The 15,766-nt window shown below is 42.8% G+C and overlaps 1 protein-coding gene across 2 annotated transcripts; it reads right to left on the bottom strand.

The window, feature by feature from the left end:
* Positions 1–8,799: 8,799 nt before the first annotated feature.
* KCNV2 (potassium voltage-gated channel modifier subfamily V member 2) lies at positions 8,800–15,392 on the bottom strand. 2 transcript variants are annotated; one of them, XM_069775855.1, is made up of 2 exons: positions 13,852–15,392; positions 8,800–9,278 (listed from the first exon to the last, which is right to left on the bottom strand). In XM_069775855.1, exons 1-2 carry the CDS (start codon positions 15,163–15,165, stop codon positions 9,003–9,005), a joined length of 1,590 nt encoding a protein of 529 aa, XP_069631956.1. In that variant the 5' UTR covers positions 15,166–15,392; the 3' UTR covers positions 8,800–9,002. The 2 variants fall into 2 exon arrangements, with proteins under 2 accessions (XP_069631956.1, XP_069631955.1); XM_069775854.1 differs by having other exon boundaries at positions 8,801–9,278; positions 13,726–15,392.
* Positions 15,393–15,766: the final 374 nt, after the last annotated feature.

The raw sequence follows: 15,766 nt of genomic DNA, 5'->3' as shown, positions 1-15,766 counted from the left end.
GGCACAAACAGAAACACAGGAGGTTCTGTCTGAACGTCAGGAAATACTTTCATACTGTGAGGGTGACTGAGCCCTGGCACAGTCCTTGAAGATATTCAAAAGCTATTTGGACACAGTCCTGGGCAGCTGGCTCTAGGTGTTCCTGCTTGAGCAGGGTGGTTGGACCAGATGAACTTCAGAGGTCCTTTCCAACCTCAGCCATTCTATGATTCTGTGATAAGTATTCTTGGCAAAATGTTTTTTGTGGAAAAAGGTAATAAGGGAATAGGAGAATTGGTTCAATATGTTGCACTGGTTAAAGTTTCTGCTCCCCGTGAGAGGTTAGATGAAGATTGGGTGCCACAACACCTGCTATAAAGTAATCTTCACGGTGTGGTGATAGTACCAGTTTTCATGCAGTCAAAGTCATTCTTCTGTTTACAATGCTTTCAGAGGCTGTTTTACAAATTGGTGCTACCAGTTTTTCCACTTAAGCATTTTTCTCTGTTTTTTCTTTATCTGAAGAGGTTTAGAGCCTGTTTCAAATTCCAAGCCTTTTGATACTGGGCAGTGAAAAGAAAAAGCAGTACCAATTTAAAGACATGTTTGAGAAACGCCTGAATGATTTCTCTTCAAAAGAATTAAAAATGGTTGAACTTGCAATTTTACATGTCAAATTTTATGGTATTTTGTTAACCAAGGCCCAGGCATGAGGGAGCTACTGGGGTCTGCCTTCCAGAATTAGTGCTGCTCACCAGCCTCCATGCAGCTCTAGCAGTTTCCCTTTAAAATGTCCTCATCAATGACAGATGCCAAATATAATGTTGTATTTCCTATTTTACACAGCATCAAGCCCAAGTTGGAGGACTTTTCCTTTCACAGCTGATGATTCAGCTTCACACTGACCATTTGCCTCTTTAGTTTGCTGCTTGGGTGTTACATTGGAACCAGCCCTTGAGATGAACAGTTACCGACAGAGCAAATGAAATAAGCACCGTTAACAGTGCATCTGAAACTGCCTATTTTCTTCTGCTTCAGGTGCACTTCAAGTGTCTGCCATTGGTCATGCTTTGTCCTTTAATCTTGGTATGGTGCGCTAAGGTGGAAAAATTGTGCACGTGTTGTCTGCTCTCAGGCAGTGTGGTGCTGCTCAGACTGCAATTGCTGCAGTGTGTAGGCCTTGCTTTCTAACAAGTAACTTGCACTGGGTCATGATACCTAGGAGGTGTTTTTTTGTTGCTGTTGTTTTTAACTGGTTTCCCACGTAAAGTTTTTTTTAGTGAAAATGAAATAAGCAATGTAACAGTTTCGTCAAACCAAGCTTACTTGTAAATTGTTTTCTTAATAATAACAGAAATAATAATAATAGACCCTAAAGGGTATGAATGAAGCCCAAAGCATTTTATCTTTGCAAAGGGAAAATGTTGTGTTAGTGCTGGACTGACCACTGTTTTGCTCAGGATTCTATATGATTGACCATAAACAGAAATCATATTTATACATGAAAATTTGTTGTCAGGCAGGTATGGAAAGTGCCTTAGGGTAGGGCACTAATGTAGTGAATCTGAATCTGTAATGGTGAGCTTTATCACAGAGAGTGGATCTGAATTGTTTGGAAGGTGAATTTTGTGGTAAAATTTGAACGAAAAGCTAAGGCAAAAGTCTGTGCAGAGAGAACCACAGGGAGAAGGCAGGCATGTAAGTGGTCTCCTGTGCCATACCAATAAACTAAAGCATTAAGCAAGCAGCTATTTGCAGATTTCTGAAGGCGGGGGGGGACAGGACTGGGGGAAAAGAACTTGTTGCAGAACGAAAGATGCCGTTGAAAAGCAATGTCAAAGTGAATTGCAGTGGGACGGTTCAAGTGTAACAGCTGTATTACAACTGTGTGAGACTAGTGGAGGCCTGTGGAAAGAGGTAAAGCAGGAACACTGTGCTTAAGACCTTGTGTGTCTTTCTCTCTTCTTCTTCAGCCCCTCAGTTCATCTAATAAACGTGATTTTGAATCTAGCAGCTTGCCTGCTGCAACGTGAGTCAGTAGCGTTTTTCCTCCTGCCTCTGAACAGAAGATGCTGCATCCCTCCCCTTACAGTGGCTCTGGCATTTGTCAGGCTATTCACTAAGCTGATTCAGTTCACAAACGAGTTAGAGATTTGTGTGTGATGGTGGTAAATTAATTTCTGTTAGTGAGCTGATAAGATTCACTAAGCAAAGGGGAACCTGCCTGAAGACCAGACCACAAGCAGCAGCAGCGTTGCATGGTAAGGCAGTGAGAAGTGTGACATTAGCCAGGAGCAGACCTTCCCTTTGCAGGGGATCAAATTGATCTTTTAGATTAGCTGACCTGCATGATCAAACTTGTATTTCAAATCTGTGTATAAAATGTCACCGTTCTCTCTTCAGTGCATGGAGATTTAGAGGACCATGCATTGTACTGCATGGAAAAATACACCCAGAAAATCAGCATTATTTTAAGCCTGCCATGCCTCAAAGTGGAATGACAATTGGTTGAGACCTGTGTTTTGGTTGCTTATGTTGAATCCTGTCAACAAAAGCCTGTACAATACTCCCTATTGATCTAAAACAATCCATTCAACCTACAGTTAAGGTAACTTTATCTTGAACTTTCATGTTCCCTAACTAATCTTCTGGTGTTAAGTGATGGTACTTTTGTTTGCTTGAACTGTTCTAGAAATATGCAGACCGAATATTAAACTTATCCTGACATTATCCAGATCTGCCTAGAATCTGCCTCTTTTTTTTGTAGTGACTTTTGGGGAATATTTTAGGCATTGGAGCTGTCTTTCAGAAACAAAAGGAATGGGGAAAATAATCTCCAGTGTAATTAACGCAGCATTAGATTGAAGATTCATTTAGTCCATAGTGATGATAATACAGATTTTGCAGTACAAACTAAATTTTATGTTATTGTAAACACTCTTGCTGACAGGACTGCAGGCTTTTGGTCACAGTACCTGAAGAAGATGCAGCAGAACTAGCTAACATAGCGGGTAGCAGGCACTAGGTATTTTTAAGGCAAAGGGGAATCTGGCAGCCTGTAACCTCTGGGCGGCAGCAGCGAACAATTTTCCATGCAAGGAACTGTGCTTTCCACCAGAAGACCCAGCCACCGTGCTCTTTCTTACAGGGCCTTGCGGCCCCCCCCATAAGAGGGGGACGTACTGTTGCAACCTGTGTGTGATTTCCTGAATTTTCCCGAATTTCTGGAACCTATTGGTTGGGGGGCTGGGGGGTTGGGGGGGGTGGTTCTTCGTTTTTTTTACCCAAATTAAATATTTGGATGTTAAGATATTTGGGAGTCCGACCAGCCCGACCCTCGAACATTGGCTGGAGCAGACTTGAGGAGCACGATGCCCCTTTGATATCAGTGTGGGTCCAGCTCATGCTTATGATCAAGCCAGCTTATGCCAGGCTTGATCAGCAAGACTGAACCTCAGAGACCAGCCTTTCTGTTACAGGTGGTCTGTTGCATTCATCTGCAGTCCCTGCCTTTGCTTCTGTACGTAGTTTTTGGTAAGGAAAAAAAAAGAAGTGTAAGCCTCCTACTGAGCAAGGCTGTTCTTACATGGTTATTGAAAAGTTCCTCTGCAGACAGACATTGTCAGTGACAGTGCTAGCAGCTTTTAGCCACGTAGAGCTACATTAGCTCTGCAGCCAAAGCAGGTTCTGACATCTCATTGCCAGCTAGTAACACAAGTGCTTTCCAGGCAGTTTCCTGTGCCAGAACTGACAAAGAAAAGAGTGTTGCATGGGTATGTGGTGGCCTGAAGAACAGTTATTAGCAGTAGTGAAAGACTGACTTTTAAGTATGGTACTTGTTTATCTGGTTATTAATATGGAGGAAATACTTTTGCCTATAAATGGAGCAAATCTGCTTCAGAAGTTAGAATGACAGTATGGAGTCATTTTACAGAGTCATTTTACATTTATTAAGAATTAGATTCTTAATAAAATTAAAGTTTTATTTAAAAACCTTGATAATCGCTATCTCAGGAGCTACCTGTAGAATGCTTTAATTTTTCTCAGCATATTTCCATTAAATTACCTAAGTACATGAAAAGCTAGTACCTCTGACCTTGCCCTTTTTCAATCCAAGATAAAGAGCTGAATTACAGTCAAATGCCATTTAATTTCTCTACTACTGAATAAAGAAGCTTTATAAATAGCAGATAAGCATGAATCAAATGTTTTTACATAACATAAAACCAGAACGTTCTAAACAGTTGAAGCTATTTTTAAAGCAAGAAGACAATTTTTCCTTCCTAGGCTTATTGATAGTAATTATTTTTCTCCAAAAACTTTGAAGTGTACCTAGTTTAAAATCTTTACAATTATACATATGTAAAGACTGAATATTTCTATTTGTCTTAGAAGTCTGGGAATAGTACCAGATGCCTATTAACCTGTAGCTTACTGTAGCTACCACTTTAAGTGCTATCTTTCTGAATGAGAAAAGCAAACAGCTGCTGATGTGTTGTTCTTCTAAGACAAGGAATTGTGCAGAAGCATATTCTAATTGGAATTCTTTCCTGGCTCATGTAGGGACAGACTATTTACATTTCTACCACCCCCACCCGTATTTTTTTTCTTTTTTTTTTCTTTTCTTCTTGGTTTTTTTCTTTTTTCTCTCCCCCCCCCCCCCCTTTTTTTCAATAATTCCTAGGCCTAAAATGAATAGAAGAAACAACATTTAATTGTCCTAAAATGAAGTCAGGCCATCCAGATAAACTGACTGTTTCTTTGTCTACCAGAGACAACGTTTGCTAAGTCTGTAGTGAAACATAGTGATAGAACATATTTTCCTTCTCCCTCTGGGGCTAATTAATATCTGCAATTATTTAAAATAGAAGATTTTAGCACAGACACATTCAGAGAGGTTTCTAATTTCTCAGTGGTTTGAGAATCCTCCACCTTGTTTCCCCAAAACCTTAGCTATGCCAAATTAACATCTCATAAAATAAGTCCCACCTACTTTAGCTCTAATAGTATTGCCCATCTTTGTTATGTTTAAGCATATTTTCCCTTGATGTGGTTATTTTGAAATATTTTGATTGTCAAAGCCCTATGGCATTCAAGTAAACAAGACAATCATGGCTCTCCTGCATAATTTTTGGATGTCATTATGGGTACCATTTGACTGTTTCATTTGAGTAATCTAGGGACAGTGATGATGCCACTGAAAGTCTTAGTGGAAGTGGCAGAATAAGTTAACTGAGAGTCCTCGGAAGGAACCACTGTGTCAACAAAAAAATGGCAAAAATGCTGCATCCTATTTAAAAACCAGCTAATACATGTTTGCACAGCCTTCTGCAGGTTGTCAGAAGTTTGTTCTATTGGAATACGGACTCCTCCCTTCCTCTGAGCTGGCTGGAAGTCCTCTTTGTATGATACGAGCCTCAGACAGGTTCTCACGGGGGAGAGGACCTTGTGGGAGGACCTTGCTAGTAGCCATCCACAGAAAATGCTGGTACTGACAGAGCTTTGGGCATTTGGGGCAATGTCTGGCTGCTATAGTGGTACCTCAGCATTAGGCATATTGAAATGCACAGACTTATGCTTGTCGCCTCTAAAATAAGATTAGTTAAGCCACAAGGCAGAAAGCTGCACAAGGTAATCCAGAGAAGAAAATGATGACTGTTTGAAACAAACAAACACTAACTTCTAGTTTTGCTGGAAAATGCCTTATTCCACTAAGTACCCATTCACCTGCTGAATGCAGCAGGGCAGGTATTACAAAACCCCAAGCCAGCAGCTTTGTGTAGTCTTGTGCTTAATGCTTTGTGTGGCAGTTGCCATCGGTCTGTCCTCCACACTGCACACTTCTACCATGTATCTTGTGTCAGCTCTACCATTACTCAGAGCTCTCTAAATTGAGCTAGGTCATGAACTAATCAAGAATCTAACTCCGCTCCCCCAAACTGCGACATCGGCATGTTGAGTCAGTGCGTAGAGGAATCAAAAAGGTACCAAAGCTGCCATCAGTGAGACGGTGGGCCTGGATGGTGGAGGGATGAAGGGGCAAAGTGCATTGAGAAAGAAGAGAGTGAGGTGGCTGCTAGGTAAGCTGAGCTGCCCCGAGGTATTCAGAGCACCCAGGTGGGATGTGGTGGTACTGGTTATGATGTCCTCCCCTGGCAGGACAGAAATCGGTCTCCTCCTTGTTGGGAAGTGTTTTAGCCCATGGCCTGTAGCGTACTCTAAGTATGAGTTTTGCCTTCATGTGGCTGCAGCATGCAGGGACTGACTCTGGAGTCCTTCCAGACTAAATCCTTCAACCAAAGATTGTTTGGGCTAGAGGAAAGTAAGTGAGTGAGTGGGAAGGTTTTGCTGCTTGGTCAGGGTATTTCATAGCTCTTTATTGAAGCAGGGCCTGTGACCCACACCTTTCCACCCAGCCAAGCGTTGCAAACACCAAGCTGTAGAGTCTTCCTTTACTGTCACCTGGTGGGTCATTATTTACTCGGTGCAAAGTGAAACAGCTTCAGCCAGAGGGGTGGGAAAGACCCATGCCAAGCTATATTTGAATGGTTATAGCAGTACTATGGGACTTGTGCATTAAAATCTTGTTGGGCAGATAAGAAAGCACCAACCAAGGACATAAAATTCTGACTCCTGATTAAAAAAGAAGTCTCTTTTCTCCTGCCCATATTTTACATTGAAAGCCTATTCTCTTACATGTCTTGAAGAACATTTACTTGAATGGATCCTGCAGGTCAGGCAAGTGGGGTGGAAAATGAGGCTGGTGATTTGTGTCAAGTCTGAGGCTATGAGGAAGTCCAGCCTCAGCAGAGTGCTCACGCTCTTGATTTCTCTAGGTGGCAAGAAGCTGCTGAGCTTACCATGCAAGGCTGACCATCTGCATGGTACATGCAAGTAGTGATTCCTTCAGACAAGGAAATTAATTTAGGGTGTCCCATATCTTGGAAAGTTGGGTAATCACCAACACTTAAGTCCTTTTAATGGATCTAACCCTGTGGTTTCAGGAAGCTACTTGTCCTGTTGTTGCTATGCAGAAGGGCCATGCAAATTCATACCATCCCTAGAGTCAAAGTAAAGCAGCTATTCTTCTCAGTGAGTGCCAGGATTGTGCCTGCTGCATTGTGTGCTGTCCGGAACAGCAAACATCTATCACATTCAACTCCCAGGGCTCAGCTGTGCCTTAAAGACATGGTCTAGCTTTTAACAGAGCTGATCAGCACACAATGTGCTGACTGTCATTCCTAAAGAACAAAATGACAGATGGGCTTATGATACATTTGTCCGGAGGTAGAGAATGAGAAGAGTAACTTGGTTACTAATTACCTTCTCACTATTGAAAGGAGAAATGTCCCTATGCTTGACACAATTTGCATGGACGTGGCGAAATTAATGAACTTTTTCACCCTCAGTGGTCCCAAGAGTAAGCTTCACACCATTGTCTCCAGTGCGGCTCTGAGACTTGAATGCAGCCATTTGCATTCAGCAGGGCAGCACAGACATAATGTGAGAGTTCAAGAATTTTAAAATGCATCTCTGCCATCAGGCCATTTTGCAGCAAGAGTGCTGCTGAGTAACAGCCATGGGTCATATCAGTAACTGTTACTGTTGCTTCTTTTGTCACCTTTTTTTTTTACACTATTTGTATCTGAGTATCAATAAAATAACTATTGTTTCAGGTCTGTTATTTAGGTTACTATTTCTAAACTGGTATGATTGCTCTTATGTAAGAAGAATACTCCTGATATGCTGTGAACTAATACATGAAACTGTTTCCATTTAATTGTTGTTGTTGTTGTTGTTATTTGCTGTGTAGGTTTTGGGGTGAGTTTCTGATGCATGAGAAATTGCATCCAGCTGTGCAAAAAGGCTCATTAATCTTAGGAAGTAAGGTACTACTGGGAGTGAGCTAAGGTGTCAGAATTGTGTCCTTAATGGTTCTATATACCAGACAAAGTATCTTGACTTTAAATTATATTTAAAATTGATTACAAGTAAGTGCTGATAAGACCTTTTGTATGAAAAGTCTTTATGAGATATTATCCATTAAGTGTTTCATTTGATTATTTTTTTAAATGCTGCTTTAACACTTGTGTCCGTGACAGGCCTATTATTACTGTAACAATTCAGTAAGTAGGTACATTAAATGCTGTAAAATAATTTAGTTTATCACTTAATCCTGTACCTAAAGAAGGTTTTGGTTTGGGAATGTTTTCAAAATTGATCAATGACATTTATCAGCTCAGACTCCAGACTTCTTCACTAGTTCTTGGCATAATGAAAGATAAATATGGAGGTGGTGGTGGTGAAATATGAAAAGCAGTATGTTACTTGCCTAGGTATGAAAATGGGAACCATTTGCAGGGCTGCATTTGAAAAATAAAATTGGAACAGTGAAGCATATCTATCTGACAGTGGAAACAGAAGCTGAAAGCTTAAGGAGTATAGATGCTGCTAATATCCAGGTAAAGGCTCTAGGCTGTTTTCCTGGTTTTGAAAGCTGGTGCAAAACCAATTTCAGCAATGCAGTCAGTATTCTAGTTGTTTAATTTTTGAGACTGCCTTGACAGCAGTGAGGTGGCTGACCTTTAATGGCAGCAATTTGTTTTCCTTTGGTTTGATTATGGTGGGTCTTTATTGTGGGTCTAATCAGCAGCAGGGTGTTACATCTTCCTGTGGGTCTAATTCAGAGTTTCTGGGTGGTTAATCTGAAGAAACTCATTCCAGATAGTTGATGAGCACTTAAGTGCTGTTCACAGCCTAGCAAAAACAAAAAAACCCAACTCAACCACCCCAAACCAAAAAACCCCAAACAAAACAAAACACACTCCCCCCACCCCCACCCCCATAGTTGTAATCTGAGCCTTTTTTCTTTTGAAAACAATCCCCCTCAAAACAAATTTCAAGATCTACTTTTGTTACTTTTGGCCTTTTCTGTTTATCTTCAGTTAGCTTGGCTGATCTGTTTTTCTTTTTTTCTCCTTCGTCTTCTCTGTTCCCTCCTAATATCCAAAGCACAAACTGTATCAGTGCTGTGGCAAAGGGTGGGTTGCACCTTCTCCACAGCATTCAGATATTTTCTTCATGGCTCTCCGTGTGAAGTCCACCTTCCCCCTTTCTTTCTTGAGAGCCGTGTACTCGTAGGCCTTCAGCTTGCTGTAATAGTCTGAGAATTTGTTGTAGAGAATGGAGATGGGCATGCCGTTCAGGATTATTCCAAACGCAATGCAGAGGAAAGCAAAGAGGCGGCCAAGGTGTGTTTCTGGACACATGTCTCCGTATCCTACTGTAGAGATGCTGACCTACAGGCAAACCAACATTGAGCTTATTAGCTGAGAAGAAACAGACAAACAGATGTGTTCAGGGACAATTTTAAAGTTAGCTTTTTTGCATTTTGCATCATAAATCTGAAATACTCTCTGCTGCCTTTTTTTCTGTACCTTCCATCTTATGCAAAAATCCCTAATTAAAAAAAATCCCTCTCATGCAGTAAAGACAGACAACAGTGCAGTTTGACACCGTTCAGGAGGGTCTTTAAAAGCTTTTGTCCTGCAGAGGGAATTTCCAAACAAGTTCCACACCAGCCTATCCAGAAGGTGGGTTTGCTCGGCTGCAGTGAGTGGATAGAGATGGCTCCCTGACCACACAAAGACAGTGATAAGTGCAGCCCTGCTCCCTCATTGTGTCACTTGGAACAGATGCCCTGTCTCTAAATCCAATGCGCTTATAAAACTGGTATTTTGGGACTTATTCCGTGGGTTGTATTTTGAGTATTATCTTTGTCATATATATTTTTGGAACTAATGAAAAACACAGGAAAAGATTCAGCTAATTGTGAAATACATTTTTATAATGTTTGCGCTGTAGGAAGAAGTGACCCAGGACTTTGAAGCTTCTAGATAAAATCCCCTTCAATGGTTACATACCTACAAGGAGCTGCGGAAAAAACAAAGATCTTTCTCTGTTACCTGGAAGTTTTTGCTCACAGTGTATGCTCACAACATATATATTTATAGTGCTAAATTGTTTGATCTTCCTTCTCAGCTGTATGTCAGAGATTCCAGAAATAAGGTGTATGTGTGCCTTCAGTAGGGAATATTCCTGTTTGGTTTAGTGACAGGTACACAGGTTGGAAATTTTTGCTGAATTCCCCTTTGAAGAAGGGTTTGGGAGTTGTTTAAAATGTTGGTTTGGGTGTGGGTTTTTTTTATTTTGTTTTGTTTTGGTTTGGATTTTTGTGGGAGTGATAGTATTTAGTATATCTGCTTTATATGAATCTATACATTTTGCCATCACATTGTCTGCATAGTTGCACAAATTTTTTCTTCTCACCCGTCAGCATTTTCTCTTTTTAGCCTATGGATATATGAAGGAACTGTGTTTTATATGGACCTGGTACTCTACCAGGCACTGCAATACTTTCTTTGGAAAATTTAGTTTCAGAAATTCATGGATGTTTGCTTATGGGGATGCTACCAATTAATTATGCACTCCCAAACAGTCGGCATAAAATAACTCCTCATTTATGTACTTCCACGGCACACATCTGGATTGTTTATAATTTTTACATTTAGTAAATATAACTTATTTTTTCTCTGGCAGGTAAAACTTGCAGACTTCTGCCGTCAGGCACTTCCTAGTCTGTGCAAGGGATCTTTTTCAGCCAGTGGATTTTACTGAATTTGTTTTCACAGTATCTCAACACACTGTGTGTATTTGTGAAACAATAACCTAGAACTTTGGCAGAAATAAACCACAGGCAGTAGGACTTTCACTGTAATACCCTTGTGGCTTTAGCACTGAAATAAGTCTTTGGAAGGTCATGGTGTGCAGCCTGCTATCCTCTAACATGCTAAATAAAATGTTATTTCAAATGAAGAAAGCATTAGGGTACATGAGACAGCACTGGGTAAGCACATTTGTAGGATGCACCTGGTGCTTCCTGTGGAATAAAATGGATTAGTCACTTGGTTTAGTGGAAATTAAGTCACTGGATTTGAATGATAATACAGGATAAATATCTCCAAAAATAAATACTGAGATGAAGGCAAGATGTTTATCTCTACCAGCCAGGACAAAACCATTATCCTGTGATAAGGTTCTGTTCCACTGGCATAGTCTTCTACATCTCCTGTGACAGTTTGGGAGGGACAGTTCTCCTGTGTGTAAGACCATGAATGCTGTTGGGTTTTAATGAAATTTGAATGATCTTCATTTTCACTCTTAAAGAATGACTAGGCTTTAAAAAGAGTTTTATGCCTTGGAATTGCAGCATACATGCTACAGCTCCTTTTTTGGAGACACTTGCTTAGCTAAATAGGCCTTTTTCATGTACTCATATAGGTTTCTTGAAAGTATCTAAATGATTATGGTGTCACCAGCTTGCAGAAATGAACCCTAAAGATTTTGCATATATCCTGCATGTTCAGAAAGAAAAATACAAGGCTCATGTCCTTATTCTAGTAAAGTATGAAGCATGAATTTTGTCATAACCTGTGTATATCACTTAAAGATGACCTGTGAAGGTTACAGGAGCCTTTCCTTTATTCACTGATTTTTCCCTCCCTCCCCTGACCCAGCTTAAAGAATATTCAGCACATGTACATATGCACGTACATGTATAAATGTCTATGTGTGTCTTTAGGGCCAGTTTTTCTGCCACACACTGAATCACTACAAACATATGTATGGGAAACCACCACATCTCATCAGCCGCTGCTGAAACAGAAGTGAAGGCCATGGGCTCCCAGGGCTGCTGGCCAGAAGTGACCTTGGATGGGTTGGGGTTGCTGTCCTGTGGGCCCCATATGCAGCTCTGTGCATCCAGTGCCTATGCTGGTCAACCAGCCTGAGACTGAGCCTCTGACTCCTTTCCAGTCCATTTGCATGGGCTTCCTTCCCCAGAAAAGCGACTGGGACATAGCCAGCCCCACAGCTAGGTCCAGGGGTCAGAAGTGCTCCTTTTTGGCCCTACCATAGACATGGATTATGGAGGCCAGCATTGGCTGCTGCAAAATGAAATGTATATGATGACAGACTAGAACAAGCCTTAGAGTTTGGACAGCCAAGGTACAGGTTCTTTGCCTTCTCTCAGCACCTGCAATGTCAGGCTACCATCTGATTTGATCCAGGCTGCTGTAGATACATACACCTGCTGCAGCGTAACAGAGCTGTTGTTTTCCAGTCCTGAAATGCTACAGGCAGGGATCAACTTCCCCCTCTCTGCAATGCCCTTGATAAAACCACACCCCTCCCTGCCAAAACACTGCTGTAAAAATGATAATTGTGAAACTGCCATACTTGTGCATGAAGATTATCTGTTAAGCATTTACTTAGAGCCTGCAGCTCCCTTTCCATTGTCTGCTAGTCTTGATAAATGCCTAAGTGTTTCTTTTGTCTTCACAGCCCACCTTGAAGGATATACCTATCAATTTGATCTCACAATAGTTTGAGAAGTATTGGTTAGCCTTCTATAAGTGAATGTATGTCCATCCTTGGGTGTTATTGCAATCTAAGTCTGCAGCTGAACTGCTTCCCTAACCCTTTAGAGGTGAATTCTGAGTTTGGGATGCCGGAACAGTTCTGCCAGGACGTTGCCAGAGCCAGGAGGCATTTAAGCAAGGTGGAGGACTTTAAACTTTCACAGCTCTGTGTTCCTGGCTAAATCTTCATGCCCCTGAAAGATGTGAACCCAGCAGCCTGGAAAGTGCTGCTTCAAAAAACAACCCTCCACGTAACACAGTATAGTACAGGTCAGTGATCGTTCAGACCTCTCGAGGAGACGTGCCCAAATGCCTTAGAGCACTAACCCACTGGCAGTCTCTAGAAATGAGGTCATTCTGTCTTCATTTCTGAGGCTTGTCAGCTGAAACTCAGCCAGTTACCCTCACTCCAAGTGCTTGGGGTGGGACTAAAATCACACTCTTTCTGGCAGAGATTCCAAAAAGAGATTCAAGGTGACATTAACCAGCTCACAGTACTGACTGATGTGGGATTCAAACCAGTGACCTAGATGTAGAAGGCAGTTTATCCCATTATCAACCCCTTGAGCCATTCTGCTTCTTTTTGTATTTATTCCTCTGCAAGTCTGGCATGGTATAAATAACCATCAATGTTTTGTGTGTGTGCAGACATGTGCCTTAGACATGTCATCCAAGGAACAGAACACAATCTCTTGTGTAAAACAACTGTTGGTCTTAATGCAATTTTAATGGCCAGAGCTCTGGGAAAGCTTTGGCTTTCCAAGTCAGAGTGACCAGACTGTAGTTAATAAACTATATCTTATCTTCTTGCAGTTGTATGATGGCTCACAGTAGACCTCCAAAAAGAACAACAATGAAAATCCTGTGCCCACCTACAACCAGCTAGCCTGATGGAAGCTTTTTATTTTTGCCTTTTTTTTTTTTTTGGCAACACTAACAATGGGATTAAACGGAGATATGCTTTTCTTTCCTGTCTCTTTGCTCACTTCTTCTTTAAAAGTGCAAGTACTGTCTGCATTTGGTTGGGCAGGAATTTCAACACTCTCTCCCTGATTAAGCCTTAACTTAAGCTCACAACAGAGGTGAATGAGTGCATGTGTGTGTGTGTGCGTGCGTGAGTGCATATGTCCTGTAAGCTCAGAATTCCGAGCAGATGTTCACTGATCTGAGCCTGCTGTTTCCAAGACTGTCAGCGACTCTAGCAAGGAAGGGGGGGAGAAAGGGGGGGGGGTCTGGCTACCCAGCAAGGTGAGATGTGTTTACTTACGGCAGCCCACCACCAAGCATGGGGGATGCTGGTGAAGTTGGTACTGGAGACATCATGCTCCACTGTGTAGACCATGGCAGAGAAGGCGAAGATGCCCATGGCAATGAAGAGCAAAAGGCAGCCCACCTGTTGGTAGCACTGGCGCAAGGTAAAGCCGAAGGCACGCAGTCCTGTGGAGTGGCGGGCCAGCTTGAGGATGCGGAAGATGCGCATGAGGCGCATGATGCGAAGCACTTGTCCTACCTTGCCCACCCGTCCCACCTTCTCGATATCGTGCTCGTGCTGAGAGCCCCGACCTCGGGGCTGGTCATCATCAGCAAAGCATTCGAGCAGCAGCTGCAGATAGAGGGGCAGGATGGCAATGAGGTCTACTGCGTTGAGTGCGCTGCTGGCAAAGCGGCGCAGGTCTGGGGTAGAGACCAAGCGTAGCAGGTACTCCAGTGTGAAGAATGCGATGCACAGGGTCTCGATGTGCTCCAAGACGGGCCGGCTCTCCCCGCTCTTCTGGTCTACCTGCTGCATCTCCTCCACTGTGTTGAGGGCCAGGGCCACCACAGAGATGAGCACGAAAAAGCTGGAGGCCACTGCCATCACCTTGGCGGTGACAGAGGAGAAGGGCTTCTCCATGAGGTTCCACAGGCGCCAGCGCTGGGGACCATAGTAGCGCATGTGGTGGAACAGCTGCTCGTTCTCCTGAGCCTCTGCCTGGGAGCGCAGCTCGCGCTGGACCTTCAGCTGCTCACTCAGCTCGTCACGGCGCTCTTCGAAGCAGATGCGGCAACAGCGAGGTGTGTATTTGAGCCGCACGCCCCAATAGCTCAGCTCCTCCAGGAAGCTACGGGGGCACAGCTCGTCCCGCACACGCAGCACCCCTGAGGCATAGAAGTTGTACACCAGCTGGAAGACAGCCGGGTCCCGGTCAAAGAAATACTCATCTACCTGGGCAGCGTAGTCATCGCACAGGCCCAGCTGGCAGCGACGGTCGGTGGAGGTAGCCAGGCGGCCCAGGCGGGTCTTGGGATAGATGGCCACTGCCTGGTAGGTGAGGTGGTAGCTTTGGCCGCCGACGTTGATGTTCAACACGGGTGAAGTGGAAGTCGTGGCCCGGGCTCCGGAGGAAAGGGCAGGGGAGCAAGGAATGGATGACGAGGCCTTGTTTTCTCCCTCAAATGTGTCTCCGCTTGGCCATTTTCCTTGTTCTTTCTCTTCCTCTTCCTCATCTTCATCATCCACATAATAGTTGTAATTCCCCTCAGGTCCCAGGAGCAGTAAGGGCTGGGAGTTCAATGGAGCTGTAGCAGAAAAGCCACTCTGCTTGTCTACACGCGTGCCTTCATTATCCTTCCCCTTGTTGGGCTGCAGGAGGACATTTGGTGCTTCCCTCCCTCTACTTCTATGTTTTAGGAAAGGAAACTGTCGCTGCATGTTAAACTGCAACATACTATTTTTCCTTACTCTTCTCCCTTCTTTATATTCACCCAATCAAGGAATTAACACCAGTCCTTTCCAACACTAAAAAGGCTGACAATCCTGTTTTCTTCTCTCTTTATCTCAGTAGTATCACACACAGCAGCGGTTCTGCATTTTTCTCCCTGCCAGCCACCACTCCAGTTGTGAAAGCTCCGTGTGGCATACAGACACATGAAGACTGCTGCTGACCGTTTTAATCTTGCTGACAGGGAAGATCTGAGTGCTTAGAGAAGGGGATTTAAGGGCTATTATCCTGTTCCAGCCTCATCTCCCTCAGGCTGTGACGTGAATGATTATGGATCCATAAATCTATGAAAAATCAGTAGGGGAAAAAAACCCTAAAGTTTTATTGCTAATAAACCCCATACCTTTTCCTAATTCAAGTATACATGGATTAAGAATAATCTCAAAATGAAAATGTATGAGGGGCAGAGGGGAGAGAGAGAGAGAGAGAACATTACAGATTTCTTTCATCCCCATCAGTATAGCATGTCTTTGTTTTCCTTAATGAAAATAATGAATAATTGATAAGCAGATAATAGGAAGGAATTCACTACAGTAGTTCTTAAAA

This window comes from Haliaeetus albicilla, chromosome Z, assembly GCF_947461875.1.
Source record: "Haliaeetus albicilla chromosome Z, bHalAlb1.1, whole genome shotgun sequence".
NCBI lineage: Eukaryota > Metazoa > Chordata > Aves > Accipitriformes > Accipitridae > Haliaeetus > Haliaeetus albicilla.
This window is presented reverse-complemented; position numbering and strand designations above follow the sequence as displayed.

Coding starts and splice junctions, on each gene's coding strand:
- KCNV2 (XM_069775854.1), bottom strand. CDS start 15,165: ATGTTGCAGTTTAACATGCAGCGACAGTTTCCTTTCCTAAAACATAGA. Junction 9,279..13,725: donor ATGCTTGGTGGTGGGCTGCC/GTAAGTAAACAC, acceptor GTTTGCCTGTAG/GTCAGCATCTCTACAGTAGG.